The sequence below is a fragment of the Cucumis melo genome, chromosome 8 (assembly GCF_025177605.1).
Source record: "Cucumis melo cultivar AY chromosome 8, USDA_Cmelo_AY_1.0, whole genome shotgun sequence".
Classification (NCBI taxonomy): Eukaryota; Viridiplantae; Streptophyta; class Magnoliopsida; order Cucurbitales; family Cucurbitaceae; genus Cucumis; species Cucumis melo.
Window position 1 is genome coordinate 3,661,603 of NC_066864.1, and position 26,156 is coordinate 3,687,758.

At 31.3% G+C, this 26,156-nt stretch overlaps 4 protein-coding genes across 5 annotated transcripts; 1 reads left to right on the top strand and 3 right to left on the bottom strand.

The window, feature by feature from the left end:
* Positions 1-749: 749 nt before the first annotated feature.
* On the bottom strand, positions 750-12,023 carry LOC107990286 (triacylglycerol lipase OBL1-like). 2 transcript variants are annotated; one of them, XM_051088760.1, is made up of 5 exons: positions 11,052-11,802; positions 9,018-9,211; positions 8,875-8,908; positions 8,119-8,738; positions 750-1,046 (listed from the first exon to the last, which is right to left on the bottom strand). In XM_051088760.1, the coding sequence occupies exons 1-5, from the start codon at positions 11,401-11,403 to the stop codon at positions 765-767; spliced, it is 1,482 nt and encodes a 493-aa protein (XP_050944717.1). In that variant the 5' UTR covers positions 11,404-11,802; the 3' UTR covers positions 750-764. The 2 variants fall into 2 exon arrangements, with proteins under 2 accessions (XP_050944717.1, XP_008440283.1); XM_008442061.3 differs by lacking the exon at positions 750-1,046 and adding an exon at positions 7,613-8,010 and having other exon boundaries at positions 11,052-12,023.
* LOC103484776 (triacylglycerol lipase OBL1-like) lies at positions 1,079-3,315 on the bottom strand. Its single transcript, XM_008442059.2, has 4 exons — positions 2,948-3,315; positions 2,653-2,846; positions 2,338-2,371; positions 1,079-1,746 (listed from the first exon to the last, which is right to left on the bottom strand). Exons 1-4 carry the CDS (start codon positions 3,303-3,305, stop codon positions 1,118-1,120), a joined length of 1,215 nt encoding a protein of 404 aa, XP_008440281.2. The 5' UTR covers positions 3,306-3,315; the 3' UTR covers positions 1,079-1,117.
* On the bottom strand, positions 4,858-6,118 carry LOC103484778 (triacylglycerol lipase OBL1-like). Its single transcript, XM_008442062.3, has 2 exons — positions 5,508-6,118; positions 4,858-5,412 (listed from the first exon to the last, which is right to left on the bottom strand). The coding sequence occupies exons 1-2, from the start codon at positions 5,595-5,597 to the stop codon at positions 5,143-5,145; spliced, it is 360 nt and encodes a 119-aa protein (XP_008440284.1). The 5' UTR covers positions 5,598-6,118; the 3' UTR covers positions 4,858-5,142.
* An 11,183-nt stretch (positions 12,024-23,206) lies between the features above and the next one.
* On the top strand, positions 23,207-24,952 carry LOC103484781 (mitogen-activated protein kinase kinase kinase 20-like). The gene has a single exon (XM_008442066.3). It carries the CDS (start codon positions 23,562-23,564, stop codon positions 24,624-24,626), a length of 1,065 nt encoding a protein of 354 aa, XP_008440288.1. The 5' UTR covers positions 23,207-23,561; the 3' UTR covers positions 24,627-24,952.
* The last annotated feature ends 1,204 nt before the right edge of the window (positions 24,953-26,156 follow it).

Below are 26,156 nucleotides of genomic sequence, written 5' to 3' on the forward strand. Positions count from 1 at the left end.
GCATATAGAAAAGAGACCTCACCCTCTTTATAGAATAACTATGAGATATTTTTTATTTATAATTTCGTATTAAAATGAAATTTCGAAGGATAAAATCATTAGAATTCTAGCGGTAGTTATAATTCTTTGTTTTTTCAGTTATAAAAACCTTTGAGTTATAAATAAACTATTTCTCAACTTTTTAATAATTATAAATCGCAAAATCATTATTGATTTATTACTTGTTTTTCTTGATGACTTTCAAAATTACTCGTAAGTTTCCTCAACCAATAAAACAGACATTTGTTCATAAAAATTCCACATTTTATTATTTGTTGCTCATTTTATCCCGAACCACTTAATTTTTATGATATATTAATAATTTTAATTTTCTATTAATTTTTATCGATCGTGAACAATTTTATTAAATCATATCAATATTATTCATGGTAGGAACTAAATTGTTAATTATTACAATCTAGGAACTAAGCCATTAAGTTAATTAATGTTGGAAACTAATGAGTTATTACAACCACTTTGTTCTATGGCCTCAATTTGAAAATTTTCAATTTAGTATTTTTATTTTACCAAATACAACATAGTATAGTAACTAACATTAGCATGGTTGCTTCTTATTACATCTGTATATATTTTCTAAAAACACAGTTACAAGTAATTATATAAAAAAGTTACAAACAATAATACCCAACTAAGGCTTATAATAACACAACACATATTCTCTTTTTTTATTTTTTATTTTTTAAATGAAGGAAAAGAATAAAGTACTACTTAATCTTGACATCATACTCTCTTTTAGGCAGAGAAAAGAAGACGTCTGTGGAACCCAAACGAGTTGAATTAACATAATCTTGAGGACAATGGGCAGGAATTCCAGGCAATAACAGTCCGAACAACCTCATAATTCTTAAGAGCACTCTTTCTTCATACTCCTTTCCCCTTCTCCATCCAATTGTGAAGCTTCTCACTATCTCCAAACATGCTTGTATTCTCATCACTACTTCTCCCAGTATCGAGAAGTAGTTCTTGAATGGCTCTTCTTCAAGAATCTACGAATCCCAAAAACAATTGCCATTAAATCAATAACATAAAACAGTTACACCATACAACAAAATTAATCTCAACTTACCTTTGCAACATAGTTTCGATCGAAATAAATACAGGGTCCAAAGTGTTTGAACATCAAGGCCTTGTCGTCAAGGGGCAGTCTAGGAACCATGTCGAAACCATAAACGAATCTGTAGTAACGAATATTGTAACGTGAGAATGTTTTCAACATAAACTCTCCTAATTTGCGGTCTCCAACCCGAGGTTGTCCGAATGTGTACACTCCTTCTAATCTCTCGAGTAGTAATTTTTGGTCATGAAATGCCAAAATAAAAGGAAATAATATAGCCAAAGCCCCACCCAGGCTGTGCCCCGTCACCACAAACCTAGCACCCTCATTTTCTTTCATAAGTTTTTTAAGCCTTTTTCTGAGGGTGTAATATGCCAAAGGACGTCTTTCTTGGTCTTGTCGGTCTATTTTTTTGGGCCATCCAATGGATTTTTGTAAGCCAAGTGCTTTCATAAATCCTCCATGAATTTTTCCGACGCCTTTAATCTCGTACCAAGAGATGTCAAAATCAGAGCACCAGTCATCGGCATTGAATGGCTCTGTACCTCTAAAGGAGACGATGATAGTATCGTGCTGATCAACTTTTGTATCCCGCATCATGAACGCTTGTGTTGAGCAATTTTCTTCATATTCTAGCAGATACAATATTAAGAAAAAGGTCATATTAACCGCCACATGTTATATTAAGAAAACGGTCCCTGGGTTTTGGCCCGGTCAGTAGTCCTTATTACATTCCATTCCATTCCCACCATTTTCAATCCAACCCTCTTTTCTAGCATTTTTACCTTTCACAATCTCATTAGTCTAAAACCAATTTTAACATTTTATCATGAGCATGATCATGATTTCCAATAATCTAATTTATATTATTTGACCATCGAGAGCTCCGAGCAGTATTACAAAAATAGTCGATAACTTCCATTTTAAATCATCCAAATTAATAATTCCATAATTTGTGTACTAGAATCTAGTAAAATCTCATCTTTGTACATTGAGTAGAGAAACTGGCGTGAAGGAAAACTAAACTTAGATAGATGTATTTTCACATCTTGGAGTTTCTATCAGGTACCCCGTTTTTTCTTATCTTTCACGTAAATTCTCGTTTTTTTATTCAAACACGTTTTTTCATTGTTGCCGTAAGTCTTTTTCAAATGAAAAAAAATCATGTGATATTTAGATTATTTGAGGTGGCAAATTAGTTGAAAATGAATAAGTGTACTCACCATTCCAAAAGTTGAAAAATCCCAAGAGCTTCATCTGCATAATTCGAAGAAAATAGAAGGCAATTATGTTCATTTCTTTTTAAAATGTATGTGTTGCGGGTGAATTTGGACTCGAAAACGAAATATGAAAAATTGTCAAAAAGAAAAGAAAAAAAAAGATGAGATTTTTGGAGGTCCTTTTTCCTTAAATTATAAATTTACCATTGATATCATGTGGACTGAGTTTCCCTTCAGCCAAAATTTGGCATCAACGGAATGAATTTGATTCTCTTTTTATTTTATGGGCAAAAGGTGGAGGATGGAAAGAGTGAATACCTTCCAAACGTTATTGACAATATGTTGAACGCGAGCCTGATTCTCATAAGCAAGTTTAGAAGCCATCATGCAAAGAGCTCCGAAGTAATTGACATCTCCGGGCTTTATATTTTTGTCTAACGTTATCCTTCTATCCAAATGACCAATCACCGACCGGTACTCCGCTGATGACCTCTCCGGTATTGTCAACTTCACTGCATAAATATAATAATTCCCTAATTAACTAATTAATTAATTAGATTATAAATCCTATAGACCGTAGAGGGGAGAGGTGAGATTGGTTGGGTTGCATTACGTCGTAAGATATTGAGAAAGATGCCAAAGAAGCCCTCGTTTGTGGATAAAAAATTAAGGGAGAACTCCAGGCAGAAGCCAAAAAATGCGAGTGGAGTGGCAAATACTTGGAGGAGCTTTAGGACGATGATGGATAGGAAGATGAAGAATCTATGCCAGAAATTGAATTCATTGGGGTGACTCGAATCTACAAAGTTTAATTTTTTTATCAGATTCTTCGTAAACAGGAGGCCTCCAAGTTCCAAGATCTTCACTTCTTGGGGGTTCACAAGCATGTAGCTGCTGGAGAAACCCTTGTTGCACTTACTCTCACCACCACCACTCAACACTCTTCTAATATCCTTTAAGGGGAATTCCATATCTATGTTCAAATATTAAGTGTTCTGTCATGATCTGTTTGTTAAATTATTATATGTATATATAATGCGGTTAACTTTCTTGAAAGTCAACTATCAAGGACATGAGACCAACGTAACCATGGGGTCGACCTATGTAGACCTTGGGGCGAACCCAGACGAGAAGGTCTACCCACCTCTGCCATCACCAACTAATTTCATGGTTAAATATGATCCAATCGCTAAAAATTCCAGATGCATCTTCTTATCTATTATCCTTCTTTTATTAGTGGTTAATTGTCCTTTTTCTGCTTCATTACATGTAAGATTCTTCATTGGATTTATTGGAGGTCCACACCTGTATTTATAGCTTCGATTTATTCTTGCATTAAATAGACTCACAGTATTGCTTTGAAAAAAATTGTTTTGTTGTGCCTTTTTAAATTTTTAGTTAATTGATTTGAAAAAAGTCGAAGAACTCCGATTTATTTTTTCTTTTTAAATTTAAGTCTATTATAAAGTATATCAACTTTTTCAAATGTATCATTAACAAGTTTATCAACAATCTATAGATTTGTATCAACAATATATTAGTCTATTATATCATTATCAAGTATATCAAAGTTTATCAATATTATAAACCTTAAATAATTGACAAATTTATTAGTAGCTTATTCTCAATCAAATACATCATTGTTAAGTATGTCAAACAAGTGTATTAAGTTTATCACCGGCCTAAATAAGTGCATAATTGACATTTATATTAAGTATTTTAATCAAATACATCATTATCAAATATATCTAATATGTATATTAGTAGTGTATCAAATGAATATATTAGGATAGGGAGAACATTTGCCATTACTTATTACATCGTTCATAGGTGGGTTCAGTTTCTATTTTTCCACTTTGCAAAACAAAAAGAAGCATATGGGCAGTTAGCTTAATAAATATACTTTGGTTTGCCCATTTTAGAAGCCATTTATAAAACAGATATATGATCTGTTTATAAAAATCCCATATTTTATTCTCTAATTGCTATTTTTTCTTCTCTCCCTAAAGATTTTCGTAGGAATTCAATTTATTGGTTATATTTTGAGTTAATGTATATGAATTTATTGATAGTATCTAATTGATTAATTAAATAAAATAATTATAAACAGTAATTATTTAAAAACTCAATAGCCCTACTAATTTATTTAATTGAATTTAGAAATAAATTTATTGGTTATTATTGAACATAATTAACTACAACAATTAATATAAATGAGTACACCTTCTAAATTATTAACTACAATTAGTAAAAATTGGCCTCCTTTCCTTTGGTCCTCCTTAGCTTCTCTAATTAATCTCAAACCTAGTTGATATTTGATAGGCAACTCCATTTTTTTTTTATGCATGTGAGTGCTGGACAAATCGAGCATAAACCTATACAATCTGAGTTAATCTATGATGATTTTGTCAAACTTCATTTTATTGATTCTTCTACAGTACCAACAAACATATTGGTTTTTTTTTTTCTTGTATTCTTTCATGACGTACTCGTAAACAAAAGAAAAAAAAAAGTTAAAAGACACTTTCTTTTCCCAACTTAATTTATAAAATTAACAATGAACTCAATCTCTAACCTTTAGTTGGAGACTATTTTTGTTCTTGTAATATCAGATTGTAACAAATAATGATCCGGTCCATGTATTTTACAATTTAGATCCTTTTGCTAAAAATTTCATTGTAATTATGTGTCAATTTTTATTAGAGAAGCTAGTGAATCATGTGAGAACACAACTATATATATTAGATATTATTATTACACATATCAATCAATCACACACCAAGTATTATTTTAAATTTCAAAAAAAATCTATTGAATTATGAGATCATGCTCGCTATGGAGACGGCCTGTGGAACCCAAGGGAGTTGAATTAACATAATCTTGAGGACAGTAAGCAGGAATTCCAGGCAACAACGATCCAAACAACCTCACAATTCCCAAAAACACTTTTTCCTCATACTCCTTTCCTCTTCTCCACGATATTGTGAAGCTTCTTCCGATCTCCAAACTCGCATGAATTCTCATCAACACAGCTCCCACTATTGAGCGATAGTTCTCGAATGGCTCTTCTTCCTGAATCTGACTCAAAAATATTAATTACCACTAAATTATCAAAAGGGCTGCACTCAAAAACATCTTTTTTTCTAGTTCACATAATCAAAATGTTAACTCACCTGTGCAACATAATCCCAGTCGAAATAAACAAAGAATCCAAAGTGTTTGAACATCAACGCCTTGTCATCAAGGGGCAGTCGAGGGACCATGTCAAAACCATAAACGAATCTACTGTAATGAATGTTGTATTGTGAGAGTGATCACACCATGAATTCTCCAAATTTTGCATCTCCAACCCTAGGTGTTGTCCAAATGTGTACACTCTATGATCTAATTTTTCTAGCAATAGTTTTTCTTCGTGGAACGCCAATATAGAAGGAAATAAGATGGCCAAAGCCCCACCCAAGCTGTGCCCTGTCACTACACATCTGGCCCGCTCACTTTCTTTCATGAGTTCTCTAAGTTTTTCTCTGAGGCTGTAGTAAGCCAAAGGATGTACTCTTTCACGTCCTTGAGACTCTATATCTTTTGGCCATCCAAGGAATTTATGTAAGCCAAGTGCTTTCATGAACCCCCAATGAATTTTCCCGATGTCCTTGGATCTCATACCAAGAGATGTCAAAGTTGTAAACTCCAATTGTCGGCATTGAACTACTCTATGCCTGTAAAGGACAAAATGATGATGTCATGAACAACTTTCTTATCGCATCAGGAACGCTTGTGTCGACCATTTTCCTTGATAGTCTAGTAATTATATAATACACAATTAACTAATTAATTAATTAGATTAATATTTATGCATTTAAATAACGTAAATTTGAGTAGCAAAAAGTGGGAGAAAGTGTTTGATATATTATTTGTTACCGTTCCAAAAGTTGAAAAATCCCAAGAACTCCAACTACAATGTTTGAAAGAATGAAAAATTAACGAATATAAGAAGACTTTCCAGATATTGTTGACAATTTGTGTAAGATGAGCTTCATTCTCGTAGGCAAGTTTAGAAGCCATCAAGTAAAGGGCAGCGAAGTAATTGACATCACCAGGCTTTATGTAGTTTCGTACAAAGTTAGTCTGCTGTCCAAATGACGAATGATTGACAGGTACTCCGCCAATGAGCTGTCCGGTAATTTTAACTTCACCACATCTCAAAATTCAAACACACACACACCACTGTTTATTATAGAAGTAGTTTGATAGATACTTTGTGTTTTCTATTTTTTATTAAAAAACTGTCAAATTAAACATGTTTCGTAAATGTGCCTTTGGTCTTTTTTTGTATATACAAATAAAGAAAACGTGGGTAGAAACTATGAGAAGACAGGAATTTATCTTTTTCCCTTTCTTTTTGGAGTACAGTAAAATTAAAAGTTAACGTGAGGAAATTTTTTAGAAAACTAATTTAGCTAGGGAGACAGAGAGCTCAAATAGAGGTAAAGTAATGAGAAATATTTTGTTATATTTTCTTGACGATATGTTTTGTTTATTTTTAAATTTATTCTGGATTATTAAAGAAATTATATTATCTTAGATTTTCAAGGATTTGATGATCTCATAGTTAATAACCTAATATACCAGGAAGACACACATGCATGTGAAACATTAGTTATCAAGTTATGTTCTTTTAAGTTTTTGCATGTTTGAGTTCACTTTTGATTTGAATATTCGTTTTTTATGTTTTATGTTGTTAATTTAGTTTAGTTGTATAGTTGTTATCTATAATCTAAACTTTGCGGCTTTCTTTTTCTTTTCTTTTCGGAAAAGATATACGAGGAAATATTTAACATGATTTATGTTTTTTTAAGTGTGTTACGAGTAAATTTCTAATACTACATTAATAAATAATATTTAACGACGTATTAAATAATAATAAAAAAAAAAGGTAATATGTATTTTGATAGCACTATATTCTTTTTCTTGCACACCCCAAATTTAACGACCATACCTGCCACTAACAATCGTTGACTTAGCATCTACATACATAACCTTTGTCTGTCGGAGAGAGTAGTCATCTCAAAAGACTATGGTAACTTTTAATTTGTTCCGTTGAAATTACGGTATACATTTCTATATCTTTAGTATTCTTTTAGTTGTTATGAGCTATCCTAATAGTTGTACCTAAGTATAGTTTCTCCTTTCTCAATTCTAAAATTGAAAAAGAAAAATTGGTTAATCTATAGAAAGATGTCGATTTAAGTACAGACCAATTAACTGTGGCAAATAGATATATATGGTCGAACACAAAGATATATATTCGTCCATTTAACAAACATTATTCATTACAAAATATATATCATCAAAATACACTATCTATATAGGTATATTATTATATCTTTTTAGAAAGAAAAAAAGAAACTACTGAACTTTGACATCATACTCACTGAGAAAGTGACTTGTGGAACCCAAGCGGGTTGAATTAACATAATCTTGAGGGCAGTGAGCAGGAATTCCAGGCAACAACAATCCAAACAACCTCACAATTCTCAAGAACACTTTTTCCTCATACTCCTTTCCCCTTCTCCACGATATTGTGAAGCTTCTTCCTATCTCCAAACACGCATGTATTCTCATCAGTATTGCTCCCACTATCGAGAAATAGTTCTTGAATGGCTCTTCTTCAAGAATCTGACACCATCCAAAACGGTTAATTACCACTAAGTTATTGAAATATATGGTTTAATTTAACTTACAAAAAGGTCAATTCCTATAATCAAAATTAATGTCAACTCTCACCTGTGCAACATAGTTCCAGTCGAAATAAATACAAGGTCCAAAGTGTTTGAACATCAACGCCTTGTCATCAAGGGGCAATCTGGGAACCATGTCGAAACCATAAACGAATCTGTAGTAACGAATCTTGTATTGTGCGAGTGATTTCACCATGAATTCCCCAAACGCGCGGTCTCCAACTCGAGGCTGTCCAAATGTGTACACTCCCTCTAATCTTTCCAGCAATAATTTTTCTTCATGGAACACCAAAATAGAAGGAAATAGAATGGCCAAAGCCCCGCCCAGGCTGTGCCCTGTCACTACAAATCTTGTCCGCTCATTTTCTTTCACAAGTTCTTTAAGCTTCTCTCTTAGGGTGTAGTAAGCCAAAGGGCGTCTTTCATCATGACCTTGTCGCTCTATTTCTTTTGGCCATCCTATGCACTTTTGTAGGCCAAGTGCTTTCATAAATCCCCCATGAATTTTTCCGATGCCTTCGATTTCGTACCAAGAGATGTCAAAGTCGGAACTCCAATCATCGGCATTGAATGGCTCTGTGCCTCTGAAGGACACAACGATGGTATCGTGATCAACTTTTTTGTCACGCATCATGAATGCTTGCGTTGAGCATTTTTCTTGATAGTCTATTGATTAAACAATACACAATTAATTAATTACACTGATATAAGTTATATGTAGCAAAAAAAAAAAAGTGGAAGAGGGAGATATATGTATTATATATATATATATATATATATATATATATATATATATTGGTACCATTCCAAAAATTGAAAAATCCCAAGAACTCCATCTGCATATTTGAAAGAATGGAAAAGTTAATGAAGCCAATGATATGAAGATGTAGTTTGAAATTGAGAAGAGTAAATTATGAATATTAAATATTGAAAACATTGGAGGACCTTCCAGACATCCTTCACAATTTGTGCAACGTGAGCTTCATTCTCGTAGGAAAGTTTGGAGGCCATCATACAAAGAGCACCGAAGTAATTGACATCACCAGGTTTTATACTGCTGTCCAATGTTACTCTGCTGTCCAAGTGACCAATCATCGACAAGTATTCCGCCGATGAGCTGTCCGGTATTTTCAACCTCACTGCATCAAAATTAACACAACCATATATATGTTTATTACTCCAATCATTTAAAAAAAAAAAATTGTTCTTATCTGTAAAGTTTTACTGATTAATTCAAGTCAAGGGAGGTGAAATTTGTGAAGTAACCGACATAACAAACAAACAAAGGGGACGACCATCTTATTTTCTAGATTATCATAATTATTATATGAGGTACGTCTCCATGAACTTTTACTAGATCAAATAGTTCATTGTGTTCTAATCAATTAGTTTAATAACAGTTGAATCTTCCCAAATATAAACACCTTGGAACTGGTTTGAATTTAACATGTCCCACAAAATAATTAGTTTAACTATAAGGAGTTGAAAGTTTTCAAGTAAATGAGTCTAAAGACACACATCGATCTATAAAGGAAATTATCATCAATATATATCATCGTTGGCAACTTTGGCTTTTGAATTCTTTGTTTTCTAATTTTAAAAACAAAAAACACATATTTGTTAATTACTTTTGTTTTTCATTTAAAAAATAAATAAAACCAAACGTGTGTTTTCTTTTAAAAAAATAGTTTTTATTAAAAAATTATGAGTGGAACTTTTTTTCTTTTTCTTTTTGTGTTTTTTTAGTTCAGGAAAATAAAAGTTAGGATGTGAATAATGTTAGAGAATAACTTTAGTGAAGCAGAGGGGTTAGAGAGATGTAAGGAAAATATTATAGTTAAAAAATAAGAGAGAAATAAATGCAGTTTCGATCTTAGAAAGAGAATAGATTTGAAAGAAAAAAATATTAGATAAAGGTTTATTGTGATGAGGAAGGTGTGACGTGACAGGCATGTGTGTTTGTGTTCATTACATAAAAAATTTTATAAAATAATTAGTGAGTTGTTTTTCAAAATGATAAAAAAATATTACATATCACTGTCACATTAAGTAACATAATCGAGAGAGTGCTGGAAACAAAGTCAACCCGAATCAAGAGGATCATTGACACTATATTTACCATTATTTTTTTTCTTTAAAATATTTTATAATTATTCTGTATGGCTATTGCATTTGAACACCATCTTTCTTGTTTCTTCTTTCTTTAAAAAAGAATATTTAGTGTGTAGTTGAAGGTGAATTGCAAACAAATGGAGGTTTGAAACTTGAATTTAACCTCCTCCTCAGTATCAAATAGCAGAAGCATAAACATATATTAAGTATTTCATTTGTCCAGTTACTTTGAAAATTAAAATTGTGTTTGAAGAACCCTTTTCTTTATCAAAATTTTCTAATTAAACATATTGACATAAAGCCAAATTCAAAGAATGAAAATATGCTTTAAGAAGTTATATATTCACTTTTAGTCTTGCAAACTTGATTTAGATTTTGAAACCATTTCTTAGATATATAAAATGGAGAAAACACAGAAATGAATAGATTATAAAAACTTCATAAACAAAAAATCAAAGGGAACTTTAGTGATATTCTACTCACTCATCGAGTTGTATTCTAAATGTCCGAGAACATTACTAAAGTTAATTAGAGATAGTCTAATTTAATGATGTTTCCAACCTTTGTAAATTTAATATTTCATCCCTATTTCAACAAACCCCTCCTGTTCCTGCTTACTCGTTTAGAAAGATTTAGATAATATATAATTGAATTTACCCTCATCTATTAATTTTTTTTCTTTTTTAGTTAATGGATGCAAATTTTAAGTGAGAGGATAAAGGAGTTGAAAGCACCAAGATGGTGGATCTAGATCTTTATATAACCAAAAGACTTTCACAAATTCGTAAACTTGTTTTCTAAATAGAACTTAACAACCCGTCCCCCCAATGAAACGTATGAAAAAGAAAAAGGGGGAGGAGAACTTACGTCGGAAGAAGTTGAGGAGAATGCCGGAAAAGCCGCCGTTGAGGGATAGAAAATTGAGAGAGGACTCGAGGAAGAAGCCAAGCAAGGCAAGGGGTTTGTCAAAGAAACGGAGGAGCTTTAGGACGACAATAGAGAGAAAGATGAAGAATCTGTGCCAGAAATTATGCTCTCTGGCGTGGCTTGAATCTACAAATCTCCTTTTTTTGAGGTTGCTGGAAAACAAGAGACGCAACAAATCCAAAAACTTGACTTCTTCAGGGTTTAGAAGCATATAGCTGCTGGAGAAGCCGCCATTACAATTATAATTATTAGAACGACCGCCCATCCCCATGCCTGAGCGCATTTCAGTCATCGCACCTTTTGGCTTAGCTCTTGTAGTTTTGTGGGCTTGGGGGAACGCTAGTTAACTCTCAAACTAACTCACATCCACCTCTCTGTGGTAGTTTATATCCAATTTGTCCTGGGGGCGTGGTTGGTTCCGTCCTTCTCTCCTTCATAAATAAAATAATGATTGATACTCCACAACTTTTGCTGCTCAAAAGCTTCTCTTGATCTCCAGGATTAAATAAAATAAACCCCCATGTGTAAAATGCTTTCTCTTATTCAATCTGAACGCATCTCTCTATTCTGGCGTTTGTGGACTCTCTTTTTTAAGTCCATTTTAAAAATGTTTAAATTCAATCCAACTCAAACAGTAATTTTCAATGTTTTTTTTCAAATTCTTACCTGGATCCTGGATCCTACCCAACACATATTGTCCATGTTTGTGGTTGAATGCACAAACATCGGTGATATTCATTATATAAGCTGTAATTTAATTTAATGATTTAAAAGTTTGATATTCATTTTTTAAAATTGTTATACTAAAAAAACTAGAATTTAATATAATTGGTTAACACTATCTACTCATTTGGAATACCTTAAGAAAAAACACAAGGTTGCACGAGAATAAATGTTGTCATGCAACACTTTTTATTTCTTTTCTAAAAAGTTGGTGTTCGTTTTGTGTCTAGAGGAAAATGTAACATACGATTTTTTAATATGAAACAAAAAAACAAAAAACATGAAATTAAGAATTTCGATGATCAGTAACTAACAAGGAATCTACCACGTAGATTTATCTTCAAGCTAAATCAACGAGAAACATTGTTATCTAACATAACTAAGTATGTTAGTTAGCCACAGCAATAGTGACAATAAAAAGAAACCATCAATGGTACCAGGTTGATGTAGATCACATACAAAATCCACGAAAGAAAAATAGTTCAATCTCATTTAGATATTGAGTAGAGGTTATTGAAAGACTCCAACAAATTATTAAATCTGTACTGATTCATAGAGGATCTATACTAGCTTCGAATGCTTTAGAAAAAATCTCAAGTAAGGCCAAAACATCAATAAAATCTATAAAATCAATGAAACGTTGAAATTATTTTCTATGACCAAAAGAGCCCGCCACTAAAATCACGACAAAAAGAAAAACAGCTAATGAAATATAGGATTAGATTACACCTAAATGTTGTTTTATAAAAAGAAGAAAGGAATTAGTTTGATAACTAATTAATTTTTTTGTTTTATTTTACTTTTAGTATTATAAAAGAAAAAGCTACCGTTCCAAAAAAAAATATCACTTTTCAGCTTTTAGACCAGAACTGGAAAACGTTTAATTTTGTTTTTCAAAATTCAATTTTTTTAGTTTTATCCTTTTATATTTCTTATTTATTTTAGCCTTTTAGAAAATAGATTTTAAACCCCTTTTGTTTTTATTATGTTCCTTTTAAATGCTTATAATTTGGGAGTATAAATTTCTCATTTAATGCCTTTACTTTTTCTTTTCTTTTCTTTTTTTTTTTTATTGTCAGGACATGTGATCTTCCTTAAAAAAAAGAAATATCAATTTATATCTTCAAATTATATTGATGTGTCACTTTAAACTTTAAATTAATAGTTGTATTATTAAGATCCTCATCTTTTATTAAATGTATTTAGATGGATTTATAGATATTTATGGTTTAAATTAATATAATTATTGATTTAGAGTTTAAATTTGGAGAAAGAAAATCTAGATATAGAGAGAGGTTAGAAAAGTGAAGTGAATAGATTGGTATATTGGGAGGGCACTGTAGTTGATGTCACGACAGGGTAAATAATTGGAGGGATGGTCCTCCCATGTCCTATCCTGCCAGCTACATTGCTTTGTCTTCTATTATTTAATGTCTTTCATGTCACCTCCAACTTTCATTTAATAACTATATCACTTTCATTTCATTTATTTTCATATCTTAACTAATTGTTTGGTTTAAAAATTGATAAAATATCCATTTACACTGTGCTGTATACATCTTCACATAATAATTACATTCATTTAAATTATAAATTAATAATTATATCGATTTAAATTTCAAATCTACGTCAATATAAATCTTCTATGTTTTATTTGGATACACAAATGAAAATTGAGAATTTAAATTGTGTCAATTTAGTTCAAAAATTAAATTAAGTGTTTAAACGGCTCAAAATTTATGCTTAAATCGATACAATTATTGGTTTAAAATGTAAATTTTAAAAAATATTATACTATTTCAAATGTTTATGAAAAATTTTAAATTTTAAAAGATTGAACCTAAATCAAATCAGGAAAGCCATCTTCGACCAGAATTTGGTTTGATTGTTTATCTTGAAAAATAAGTGATATGTAATTATTTTGTGGATATGCATTCATAATTTAGTAATTTAATTAATTGCAAAAAAAGATCATATCAAATCAAGAAACATGTCAAGGTAACTTTAACGATGGGTGGATGGATTTACGAAGAAACAATGCGAGGTAACTTTAATGATACCATTTGGTTAAACACAAAGATGAAATCTGTTTATGTGCCCTGCCCTCATATCTCCATTAAATTAAAATATTTGATATCAATATTCAATATTTATGGATATTTCTACATTTTTGTAAATGTTTATAAAATATCTTTTTTAAAAAATCATATACTTAATAATATGTATATCTTATTAGTTTGGAGAGAACAAATAACTCAGTTGTTAACCTAAGTAAATTTCATAATTTTCCGTACATATATTATATTTTATAGTCAATATGATATGGACTTTTTAATTATTATTATTATTATTATTCAAAGAACTTTTAATTAATTTAAGTGTGGGGTATTATAATAATTATTTTTAGATTTGCTAAATTGGTGGATATTGGGTGGTCGCAGAGAAGATGGATATCTAGATTTGCTAAATTAATGGAAGGTGAATTCCTCTCGATTTAAGATTATTAGCCAAGTAGTCAGGACATTTACAATATTCTTATATTAATGATGCTATCTAAATCGCACAGGAGGACGGGTGTTAGATTCTTTTCAAAATTCATTAACTCCTCCGACTGCAGAGGAGCTCATTCGTGCTTAAAATTATATTCAATCTAAACCTTTGGATGACATGATTGAAGAAATTGACAGACCTTAAGAAATTAACGAAGGTAGTGTTCTTTTCGCATTCAAATGATCTCATTTAAGTTAATAGCTTGTCATTTTGATATAAAATTCATAGACGTAGGAGAGGAGATAGAAGCTACATTTGAGAATTTGAATATGATTCTATGGTCTAAATCTCTACTCTCAAATCTTTATTTACATTTTTTTGTTTTAAATTGTTAACTTGTTAAATATTGAATTTTTTTTAGAGACTTGAATGATGCACTTTGGGTTATACAAACAAGACGTAAAGTAGACAATGAATTCAATTGTAGGCGAAAGAGAATGTCATGTATGATTTATGTAAATTAAGAATACTTCTTTTGTGTGTGATTTATTATGCAAGTTTAAGAACGATATTCATGGTCACGTGTGTGTTTAGCTTTACAAAATTGTTACGTGAATTTATGTTGGAACTTATGCATACGTGGCATGAAATTATTGATGCAAGTTCAATACCTCTAAGTTAAATTCATGTACTAAGAGAGAGAGAGAGAGAGAGAGAGAGAGAGAGAGACCCGACCCGAGTGTCGGGTCAAGTCGGGCACTGTTAGTATAGGAATCATACTTCGGGTCGAAAACTGACCTGATCCAACTAAATTATACCCCTAGTTTTTGGATTGGAAAAGTCAAAGAATAGGTGCTGGGAGACGATTCTCGAAAGGGAAGGAGATAATAAAGAAGGGAAATAGAGATAAAGATGTGGGTTTTTCAACTCAAATCTGGGCTTCCTAGTTAAATCCCCATTCCTAAATTAATTGGGCTTTCTTCCTAAGCCCAACCCACCATAAATCCAAATGGTTTTGGGCTTAGGTATTTTGGACTTCAGGGGCAAGGGAGGGGGTTGCTAAAATTCTTTAAAAAAATCGATTCTTGTCATTCAAATCAAACTTTAAAGAATGTACCTTATACATCTCAATTTCCCCTATAATTGGGCTTCCGTTTTCATAAAGTCTACATTTGAGGAATTGCATTGTGTTCTCTAGTTTCACTCTACAAATTTCCTATCGTTAAGGTTGAATGGATCGTCTGAATCCAAACACCAACAATCATTTGCCATTACATGAAAACATAAAACTCTATACAGGTGGTAAAAGATGATTGGAAGATTTTGGTAATTCAAAAATCTAATGATAGAATTTAGGCATATTGTTCACAAGGGCAGCAAGAGATGCAAACAACTTTGTCCCCATCATTTTTCCTATTTGACTTCTATCCCCCCACATAAAACTCTCTACAAAACCCTTTGAAAACCATTGAGTCGAGCAAATAGTAAAGTTTCTTCATTTCCATTTTTTGTAAATATTTAGAGAGATGGATACGAATTAGATTATGTGCAAAAAAAAAACTAATTCTAGAGATGAATGGTTGGATTATTTTATTTCATAAGATTAATATATTAAAAATGAAAAAGGGGAAAAAATGTTCAAGTGGTTGTTTCAATACATGGCTGAACCAGTGTTTACAAATTCTACTCATTCAACTTGTGGCTATATATTCATTTGTTAGGCCTTTCAAAACCGTAGATTTTAACAGGTCACTATCTAGCTTTTTTGCAACCAACCTCAACAACACAATAGGGAGGAAGATAACAAAACTCAAAACATGTTTTTTTAATGAAGTTTTCAATATATATACACCAGTCACCACACTAGCAGTTGCAAACAAGTAAATGTCAATTACAAAATTGTAAGGAATTAGTTGACTAGCCGCCCTAATTTCTAAATTCTATTTCCTGTGTTTGTGGTAACGGTGTGAACTACAAAAATAAACCACTTGGATCAAAAAAATATCAATTATTTGCATCCCCACGTCACTCTCGCCCTTATTCATCAAACCACATTGTCCCAACTCAAAATATCAACGATCATCCCAAATATATATATATATACCCCCTTCATAGTTCTATTATTTATTTGTTTGTTTTTCCTCCCAAAACTAAAAATGCCCTTAATTTATTTAAATATTTGATGATTATCAACAAATCTCAAAAGTTGTTTTTATCCACCCACACCCAGTTTGTCTATTTTTCTAATTTCCCTCTAATAATGAGGCCCGTGAGGCTGTGCATCCAATCTTTTTAATTTAATAAACATATATGTTTATAAATATAAATATATATATATATATATATATATATATATACGTAGTCTCGTGTTTTTCTGTCTGTCAATGTGGAAAGAAATGACAGTAAATCTGTGAATGAATAATAAAAGAGGAGACGGCGGAGAAAACCTGGAAAGCAAGAAGAAAGGGCACGTGGAGGGCAGATGTGTAATGGAGGGAGTCAAAATCAAACACGGCTACCTGAGGGCCCAACCCTGGGAAAGGAAACTTGTCGGAAACGGATTGTGGGACAGATCCAATTGGGTTGGTTTGGGTTACAACTTACAAGTCGGTTAGGTCAATAACCAAATTGACCGGTGCCGCCCGCCCTATAGATATGTATGCAGTCACGCACCGGCGGCTCCGGAAATAGGTTCTATGCATCTGCAAGCGCAGCCATTTCAAGTTTAGATGCAAAGAATTGAAATATTCTTTTTCCTAATTCATGTTTCTTAAAATAGATGCCTGCCTTGTTTGTAGGGTAACTTATTACCTTATCACAATTTTTCGTTTTAATTATTGCTTTCAACTAACTCTTCTTTTTTTTTTTCAATTGAATTCTGAAATTCTGTGTCATTTGCAACCAAGTTTGAATTCATAGGTTAAAAAGACTTTACATCACCCACGTCTAAATGTAAGACAAGATTTTAGAGCATATAATACCTTTTTAATTAAATTAAAGTTTGAATAATACTTGTGTTCGATCATAGTAGATATAGTTTAGTTCACTCGTTCTATTAATTCCTTAATAGGTAAGAGATCCTTCAGGTTGATTGATATTTCAATAAAAAACTTTATTTCTTAAATGATTTAATCCTTTACCTCTCGATGAAAGATTCGAAGGAAAATAAAAATTCTTGTGATTTGTATTTAAAAATCTGTTCTAAAATTAAAAAAAAAAATTGAATCATAAAATTACGAAACATAATTATATTGAATTGGATCCCGAAAGGAGTAAGAGATCCTGAAATTGAATAGGTACATCTAATTTCTTGATTTTTAAAATATATAAAATTATGATGATATTTAGAAGAATTATTTTAAAATATAATAAGATAGAAGTAAAAATTTAAATGAATATTAGAATAATCTCAAAATCCGATGTATTTGATCAAAAAAAAAAAAGAAAAAGGTAACGAAAAGAATAATTTTATATTTTGAAAGATTTGTTTTTAAAAATTTAAAAACTAAAAAGATGCGGTTCATAGTTTTATGGAAGACACTTGTCATTAAAAAGTAGACTTTAAAAATCTACGTACCAAAACACGCTCGTCTTTTATACTCCCAAATTTGTAATTGTATCGTTGAACTTAAAAGGAAAAATGAAGATGATAAATGTTTTCGTTGGAATTTGTGAACTTTGTAAGGATTTGTTATGGTCAACTTCAGTCAACTTTGTACCTGAAGGCTGATGTTCAAATGTTTTTTAAATTCGTTTTTTAAAGCAAAAAAAAAAAGAGTTAGTTTTTCTTCTCACAAAATTATTATTTAATTGTTTGTTTATGCAGCCAATTTGATGTTGAGAGAATTTACCGTCAAACAAATAAATTCATTCTTAAAGCGAAGCTAAGGCTCTCAGTCTCAAATTTAAGAATATATAATCTTCTGATAACATTTTAATAGCTGTATGGTATTATTAATTGTTTGTTATATTTGTTATATTCGTAATATAAAAAAAAGTGTATATAAACTGTTTTTTCTTTTTTTTTAATTTTTTTTTATCATATGAAGAAAATTTTGAATAAAAATATTAATTTGAAACAAAGTGTGTACGCATTCAGCAAATTGCTGCCATTTGTACAACGTCTAAACTTTTAATACTACTAATTTATGATTCTCCAACATGAGATAATTAAGACCAAATTGGGGTTCCCTATATATATTAATTTATTGTTAAAATCAGCACATTTTTTGACTTTGAAAAGAATTCCAATATGAATTCCTTAAACATTTGCTATTCTCTTTTCTAGGTGATTGACTTGTATGTTAAATTATTGTTATTGTTATTTTTTTAATGTATATATGTTAAATTAATAAAACTTATAGGATGAATCAATGATACCATAAAAGATTTCAGTAATCATATATTTAGTTATTTTCTTACTAATTATAATGTCAAATTTTGATATATCGATGATAAATAAATATTTGCAAATCCTCAACAAATTCCATTTTTATATTAGAATAAAAAGATTCCAACAGTTTAATCCAAATAGCATATTTAATTGACATATTAATTATAAGATCAGCAACTTGGTAGTGATGACATGAGGAAATAAAAAAAAAAAAAAAAAAGCAGACCAAAGAATGGATGGTGTGAAAGGGCCATTGAGACGAAGAAGTAGGGTTTCAATTTTGACTCAGATTAATCAATTTGTGTAATAATGAAAAGGCTCTAGTTTTGACCATCGAAATTGGGTTCATATGGAGGTCATAAAAGAAAAAATTACAAAGTCTTCCCATTATATATCAAAAAGACGGTGGTGTGGAATCATGAGAAGATAAAAGAAGCTTCGCTGCCAATGCTTCAACACACTCCATAAATTATAATGCCTATGAATTGGTTGGTTTGGTAGCAGTAAACACCACCCCCACCCCCACCCACGTGTTCTTAAAATATCTGCCTCCATTCAAATAAAGAGAAGGAAAAAAAGAAAAACACTCTCCTCTGGCCCTCCCCTTTTAATATTCCTATACTATACTCTACATGTTCTTAATTATTATGGGAACTACTTGTACTTGTGAACTTTATAGCACTATATTACCGGGTATTTACTTTTTAAATAGTACACCTTCTATCATACCTTAGCTGTACTAAATTAATTATGTTGTGCCATCCTTTAATTTCTTGTCCAATTATTCAAAACTTAATCATAAATTTAAGATAGATTCGTACCTAAAATCTTCAATGACGGTATATAAATAATCTGAGTGAAAAAGAAAAAAAGAAAGAAAATCACGACCCTAGACTTGACAGAATGAAAAAGATTTTTTTTTTTTTTTTTTTTTTTTTTTTTTTTAAATAAGGAGTAAGGTGGTGGAATGAGTTTTCATAATCACATTATCGGTTGAAAAAGACTATGATGTAATAATTGACACAATTATTTGGTAGGTGCAAGTTTTGAGATTGATTTAAAAAGAAAACCAGATTTCATTATCAAAGTGGGAAGAAGGGGGAAGGGGTGGAAGTGGAATGAGAATAAAATATAATGAGACTTGAAGGAAAAGAAAAGAAACGAAATGAAGTGTTTGTTGGAGTACTAGAGAGAGAGAGTAAATGAGGAGGAGGGAAGTAGGCATTTTGTAAAAAGGGGTTGTACTTATTAAAGTACATTTTAGCTGTCAAATGGACCCATTACACTAACAACGCGTCTCCATATGCCTTATATAATCTTTATGATGTGATTCATGTGGCTGTGTGATCCCTCAATATTCCGCCGACAACTACAAACTCTACTTTTTAACTCTTCTTCACCCTAATTCTCTTCTCTTCTCTTCTCTCTCCCCACAATCAAAATATATTATTCATCCAAATTTTGAAGAGAAGCAAAGGCTTTTACTTCACACCAAACATAATCATCCAACAATATAAACAAAGGGACTGAACCATATAAGCAATTACAATTAAAATTATGATCAAAAACAACTTACAATCACCCAACCTATGATTAATTAACTAATAATTCTCTATTTAAGTTTAAACAACTTTCACGATCTTGTAAAAATAAAAAACAAAAATTCTTATTTTGATATCTTCATTTTCCAACGTGTTGATTAGCTAACCAACCTCGACCAATGTACTTGTAACTAATATGAATCTTATCATTTGTGAGATGTTAATTTTTTTTTTCGTTTTAGGATCTTCTTTTCAATTGTTATGATTGTGTATTTTAATTATGTGTAATTCATTTTAGTATGGATTTATTCTAAAAATGTATTCAACATGGGAAATTCTAAAGAAAAAAGAATAGGCTTTTTTATAAGTCAACAATTAAGTAACAAAAAAAAAAAAGAAAAAAGAAAAAAGAAAAAACGTGGCTGCCAGAGCTGCTTTATCCATGTTGTACGACTTATCCCCATTATTTCCAAAACAACGTAGCTATGATAAATTAACAAATAAGAAAAGTTAACATATACTATACTATGCTATTATATTCCAAAAGGCATATGACATTAATTATATCACATAAAATATTTTAAAATATGACGTCGCCTCAATTAGTCCATTTTCTTAATATACTTTTACGGGTTGGATATAATGAACTCCAACTTTAAAGGTTTATGACCTAATTAGGATATTATCCAATAAGCTATAATTTTAATCCATATGTCATAGTAGGGTTTATTATGAGTTAATACATTAACAAAAGATTCCTACTTCCAATTTGTTAAGGTGTTTGAATCACTCATTCAAGATGATAGTTTATTTGACAAACTCTTAAAGCATTTTCATTACCCGTTTTATAATTTTGGATGATCATCCTACTTTTAGTTTTTGCTAATGATACCCATGACACATCATTTCGGTATATGGGGGTTGGTGCATTCAAATTCGTCATATTCTAAACATTTTTCATATTCTAATTTTTTTTTTTAATCAATTTTACTCTTAGATTCTTAATCAATAAAATAATAAAAGGTAATGTGAACAAAACAAAATTACAAATAAAATATATGATACTCTTTTGTCACCTCACCTCAATGTGCAAAGTACCTGCAACCAATAATTGATGGCATGGATAGTGATGATTTTGTAAAAAGAAAATGAAAAAAATAAAAATAAAAATAGAGCATAAAGTGGATTTATAAGGTGGGGGCTGCTATTATTTTTCTTTTTGAATACTCAAACTCAATCAATAGGGCTTTTAATGGAGGCCTCCATTTTCACTTTCCTTCTAAGTTATTATTGGCTTTACATATATGCCATCTACATTCATTTTTCCTTTAATCCCTAACCAGAAAAATAGATAGTTTAAGTCAATTACGGTTGACTAATTCATCCTTCGTTTTCTACTTTAACTTTAAGACACATCCTTATAAATTGGTTCTTATTTAACTTTTAATGATAGGAAGTTATTGTTCTAGTAAATAACCATGCTTATTAATTTTTTTAAAAAAAAAAAATTAAAAGATTTACTGCTTTTGACATATTAAAAGAACTAAACTTTTCTTGGGTAATGAATATTTGTTTTTTCTAATGGAAGATCATTGCATCCACTACATTGTGAAGGAGCTTAGCTTGTTCATATATTCAATTTCATAGTATAAAATTTTCAGTCAATCGACATTATTTTCCAATTGATTCTTTTATTCTATGTTTATTCTAGCTTTAGCTGAAAAAACATATATTTATTCTCTTTTTTAGTACACTTTTTGAAATGTGTTTGTTTAACAACTATTTTACTATTGCTCATCCCCCCAGTGAAAGTTTCCATAGAGAGAGAGAGGTACCATACAAAATGGGGATATTTTGTTAGGAAAACATGTTTTTAATTTTAAACCTATAAAAGGAAAGTAGACTTTCATAGAGAGGAATATATTATATTCCAAGCAGAGATTTAATAAAGGAAAAAAAAAAAGTGGTATGTAACTAAAGGTTTAAAAAATTGAAATGAAAAAGAAAATAAATGAGAATTGAAAATGAATTTCAAATTGATGTCAATTAAAGTAGTTTATAAGTGAAATTATTAACAAGTTCCTTAACTTTTTAAAAATACAAAATAAGTAATAATTTCTTATAATCTTATGAAGCAGCAGCGGCAAATTAAATAAGATATAATATATCATTAATTAGAGGAGTAAAAAAGATTAAAAATTGGGTTAGAGGGGAGTAGAACACTATGTAAAGGGAGGGGATAGGAGGGAGAAATTGTAGCCATAAATGAAAGTGTAAATAAATCCTTAAATATAAAAAACCGTAAAATATTTACATCTTATAAAATAATTATGAAAACAGAAAAAACCTCTAGGTCCATGATATAAAATACCAAAACTACATAGTCAACACGCAATAAATCGACAATACATATGCAATATATGATCGTATATAAACGAACATGTAGATTTTGATACATGATCTCGGACATACCATGTCCCAGAATGAAAGAATTCTACCTTTATTCATTCGATTCGGGCATACAATACACTGAGATGGCTCGAGAAGAAAGACAGAAGTGTAGATTTACATGATCATGTACTTCATTTTAAATGTTCAAATTTAAACGATCGGAAAAATCATGATACACGATCTTGAACCTTAGTGACACAGACTTGGAATGGAAGAATTATGCCTTCATTTTATTCAATCTCACACATGCATTACTCCAAGATGAAAAACTTCTACCTTTAGCTATTTGATTTTGGACCTTAATTGGATCAAAACAGCCTAGGATTAAGAAATGGTAAAGGGATATATATAAGCATTTTCTTATTTTGATTTGATTACTATTAAATAAACTCCTCATGTAATAAATAATGGGGTGGCAGTTTAGTGATTTAAACAGAATAAATAAAGAGAAACAGAAATAGAAATGGAAAAGAAAAGAGAGAGAGAGAGAGAGAGAGGAGGTATTGCTTTTAAATAAAATCCGCGTGGGGTTAAGTAAAAAAAAAAAAAAAAAAAAGGAAAAAGAAATAGGAGGGTCCACGTCCACCATATCAATTATCAACCACGTTTCTAAAATACTACCTTACGTTTAAATACTTCCTCTCCGCATGCAATTTCTAAGTTTATCACGTGCTCTTTTTTTCCTCCTTTTCTTATTCCGACTCCTCAGACCTTTCCTTTCCTATAAATCACCCCTTCCTTAACCACAACTATTTCTCGTCACTTACCACTTTTCCTTTTCTCCATTCTTCTCTTCTTCCACCCACAATCCGCCGACGCTTTTTTTTTTTTAATTCTAATTTCTACCCAACCATGGATTGGGTTCGAGGACATGAGATTGGACATGGAAGTTTCGCTACCATCAATTTGGCCACGCCTTCTTCAGGTGATCGATTTCCTCCCTTAATGGCCGTTAAATCCTCTGAACTTGTTTGCTCTTCCTCGCTCAAGAACGAGAAGCAAATTTTGGATCTTCTTGGTGATGATTGCCCACAAATTATTCGGTGTTTCGGGGAGAGTTGTAGTGTCGAGAACGGCGAGGAGCTTTACAATCTGTTTCTCGAGTATGCTACTGGTGGGAGTTTAGCCGATAGAATACAGAGCTGCGGTGGTCGGCTGCCGGAATTTGAGGTTCGACGGTACACGAGGACTATTCTTGAAGGGCTTCGGTATATTCATGGAAAGGGGTTTGTTCACTGCGATGTTAAGCCTAGGAATATTCTCGTGTTTGGTGACGGCGATGCAAAGATTGCCGATTTCGGATTGTCGAAGAAGGCGGGAAAGAACAGGGTAGAAACAGGGGAAGAGACAGGGAGATTTCAATTGAGAGGCTCTCCTCTGTACATGTCGCCGGAATCGCTTAACGATAATGAGTATGAGTCGCCGTGTGACATATGGGCCGTCGGATGCGCGGTGGTGGAGATGTTCACAGGGAAGCCCGCGTGGAATTGTCGGCCGGAATCCAACGTGTTTGCTTTGTTAATCAAAATTGGGATTGGAGAAGAATTGCCGGAAATCCCTAAAGATCTATCGGAAGAAGGGAAAGACTTTCTCAGAAAATGTTTGGTGAAGGATCCAGTAAAGAGATGGACGGCCGATATGCTTCTAAAACACCCGTTCGTAGCAGACTCCGGGAGGTGTGTTCCATTGGGGGAAATGGACGAAGTATCGACGTCGCCAAGATGTCCTTTCGATTTCGAAGATTGGGCATCGATTCATTCACAAGAGAGGGATCCTAGAAATGAAGAGGAATCAAATTGTTGGTTGAATTCGTCGTGTTCGTGGTCGTCGTCTTCTCCAAGGGAGAGGCTGCTTCAACTAGTGGAGAAAGGGGCAGTTGACTGGTCGGTCACTGACAATTGGGTCAGGGTCAGATGATTTCAGATCACGGTTGGATTAGGGCCGTGAACGGAAAAGACGGAGGGATATTTTTGGGGTTGAAGAATTTTAATTTAGAAAGATCTTCAATCAAAATGGAGGGTGGAGGATTCAATTGATTTGTTGATTAAATTTTGATATAATTAGGTAATTTGGTGGAGATAGATAGGTGCACACGAGGTTGAGTTGATGGATATGGATACACCAAATTGGTGTGGTCCACTGTACATATAAACCTATTTTTTTCCTTCTTATTGGAAATAATATTTTATTATTATTACTTTCCAATTATATTCATAAATGTGAACGTTTTATTATTTCATTAATTTTGTGGGTACTACTTTTTATCAAATATCTTTAGAAGATCTTTTTCATAAAACAAAAAAAAAAAAATTGATTTCTCATTTATAATTTGAACTCTACCCAAATTAGAATTAAATCATTTTAATGGAAAATACACCTCAAATGGGTCAATTTACTTTTCGCAATTTGACCCATTGTCCATTAATTGACTACAATTTATGGGTTATAATAATCATAAAAATAGCAACCTTTATTTTTAATTAAATAAATACATATATATAATAAATTGTGTAGATACAATATATTTCTCAACACTATCCATTTAGCCTTTTATGATTTAAGCCTAATGTTCGGATTTAATTAAATTCTAAAAGCTTCAATTCAGTATTAGACAAATGTCACAAACTTTTCCACCCCTTTACTAGCCGTTTGCCATGTTAACTGTGTTGTACCTTTTTGCCTATTTAAATAGCGTTTACCAAAATAATTTCTCTTCAGTTCGTCTTCTCAAGGGTTATGACTGAGTAATATTTAGGAAAGAAAATAATCTTTCTTTTTATTATTATTATTTTTTTCTTTTGGGAAGGAGTAAAAGAAATGTTAAAAGGGAATATTTATAAAACAAAAGGTAGCTAACACATATGTGAACTTTTAAAAATATAAGAGATAAACATAGTGTTTCGTAACTAAATTCGGTGCAACACCATCTATGTCTTGGAGCAATGTGTTTGTAGAAAAATATTTTTATTAATATAAAGTCAAACAATTACAACGATATATTCATTTGTAAATAAACAAAAACTCAACTTAGAGAATGATGATATTTAGGCTCCCCTAAATGTGATAGCACTAATTCACCTTCCACTTACTTAAGCTCCCCATAGGCATAGGAAGATTAACAAAGTAGCATTTAGGCTTTTCTAAGCATGAGACTCTCTCTTTCTCAACGATACTTTATATTTTTAAATATTTAATTTAAAAAATAAGTTATTTTGAAAAAAATCAGTAATAGTATTTTAAAGAACTTTCACAAAAATAAATTTTTAGAAAAATATTTTTTTTTTCTTAAGTCAATTCAATCAAACCTTTAGACTCAACTTAAAAGCGATAGTCCATCTCGACACTTCTATCTTTATACCTTCAATTAAGACCTATTCAATATTTGATGAGTTTAGGCTTTTCTTAAGAGTGTTGTTGTAGATCTAGAGCAACACTTAGATCTAAACA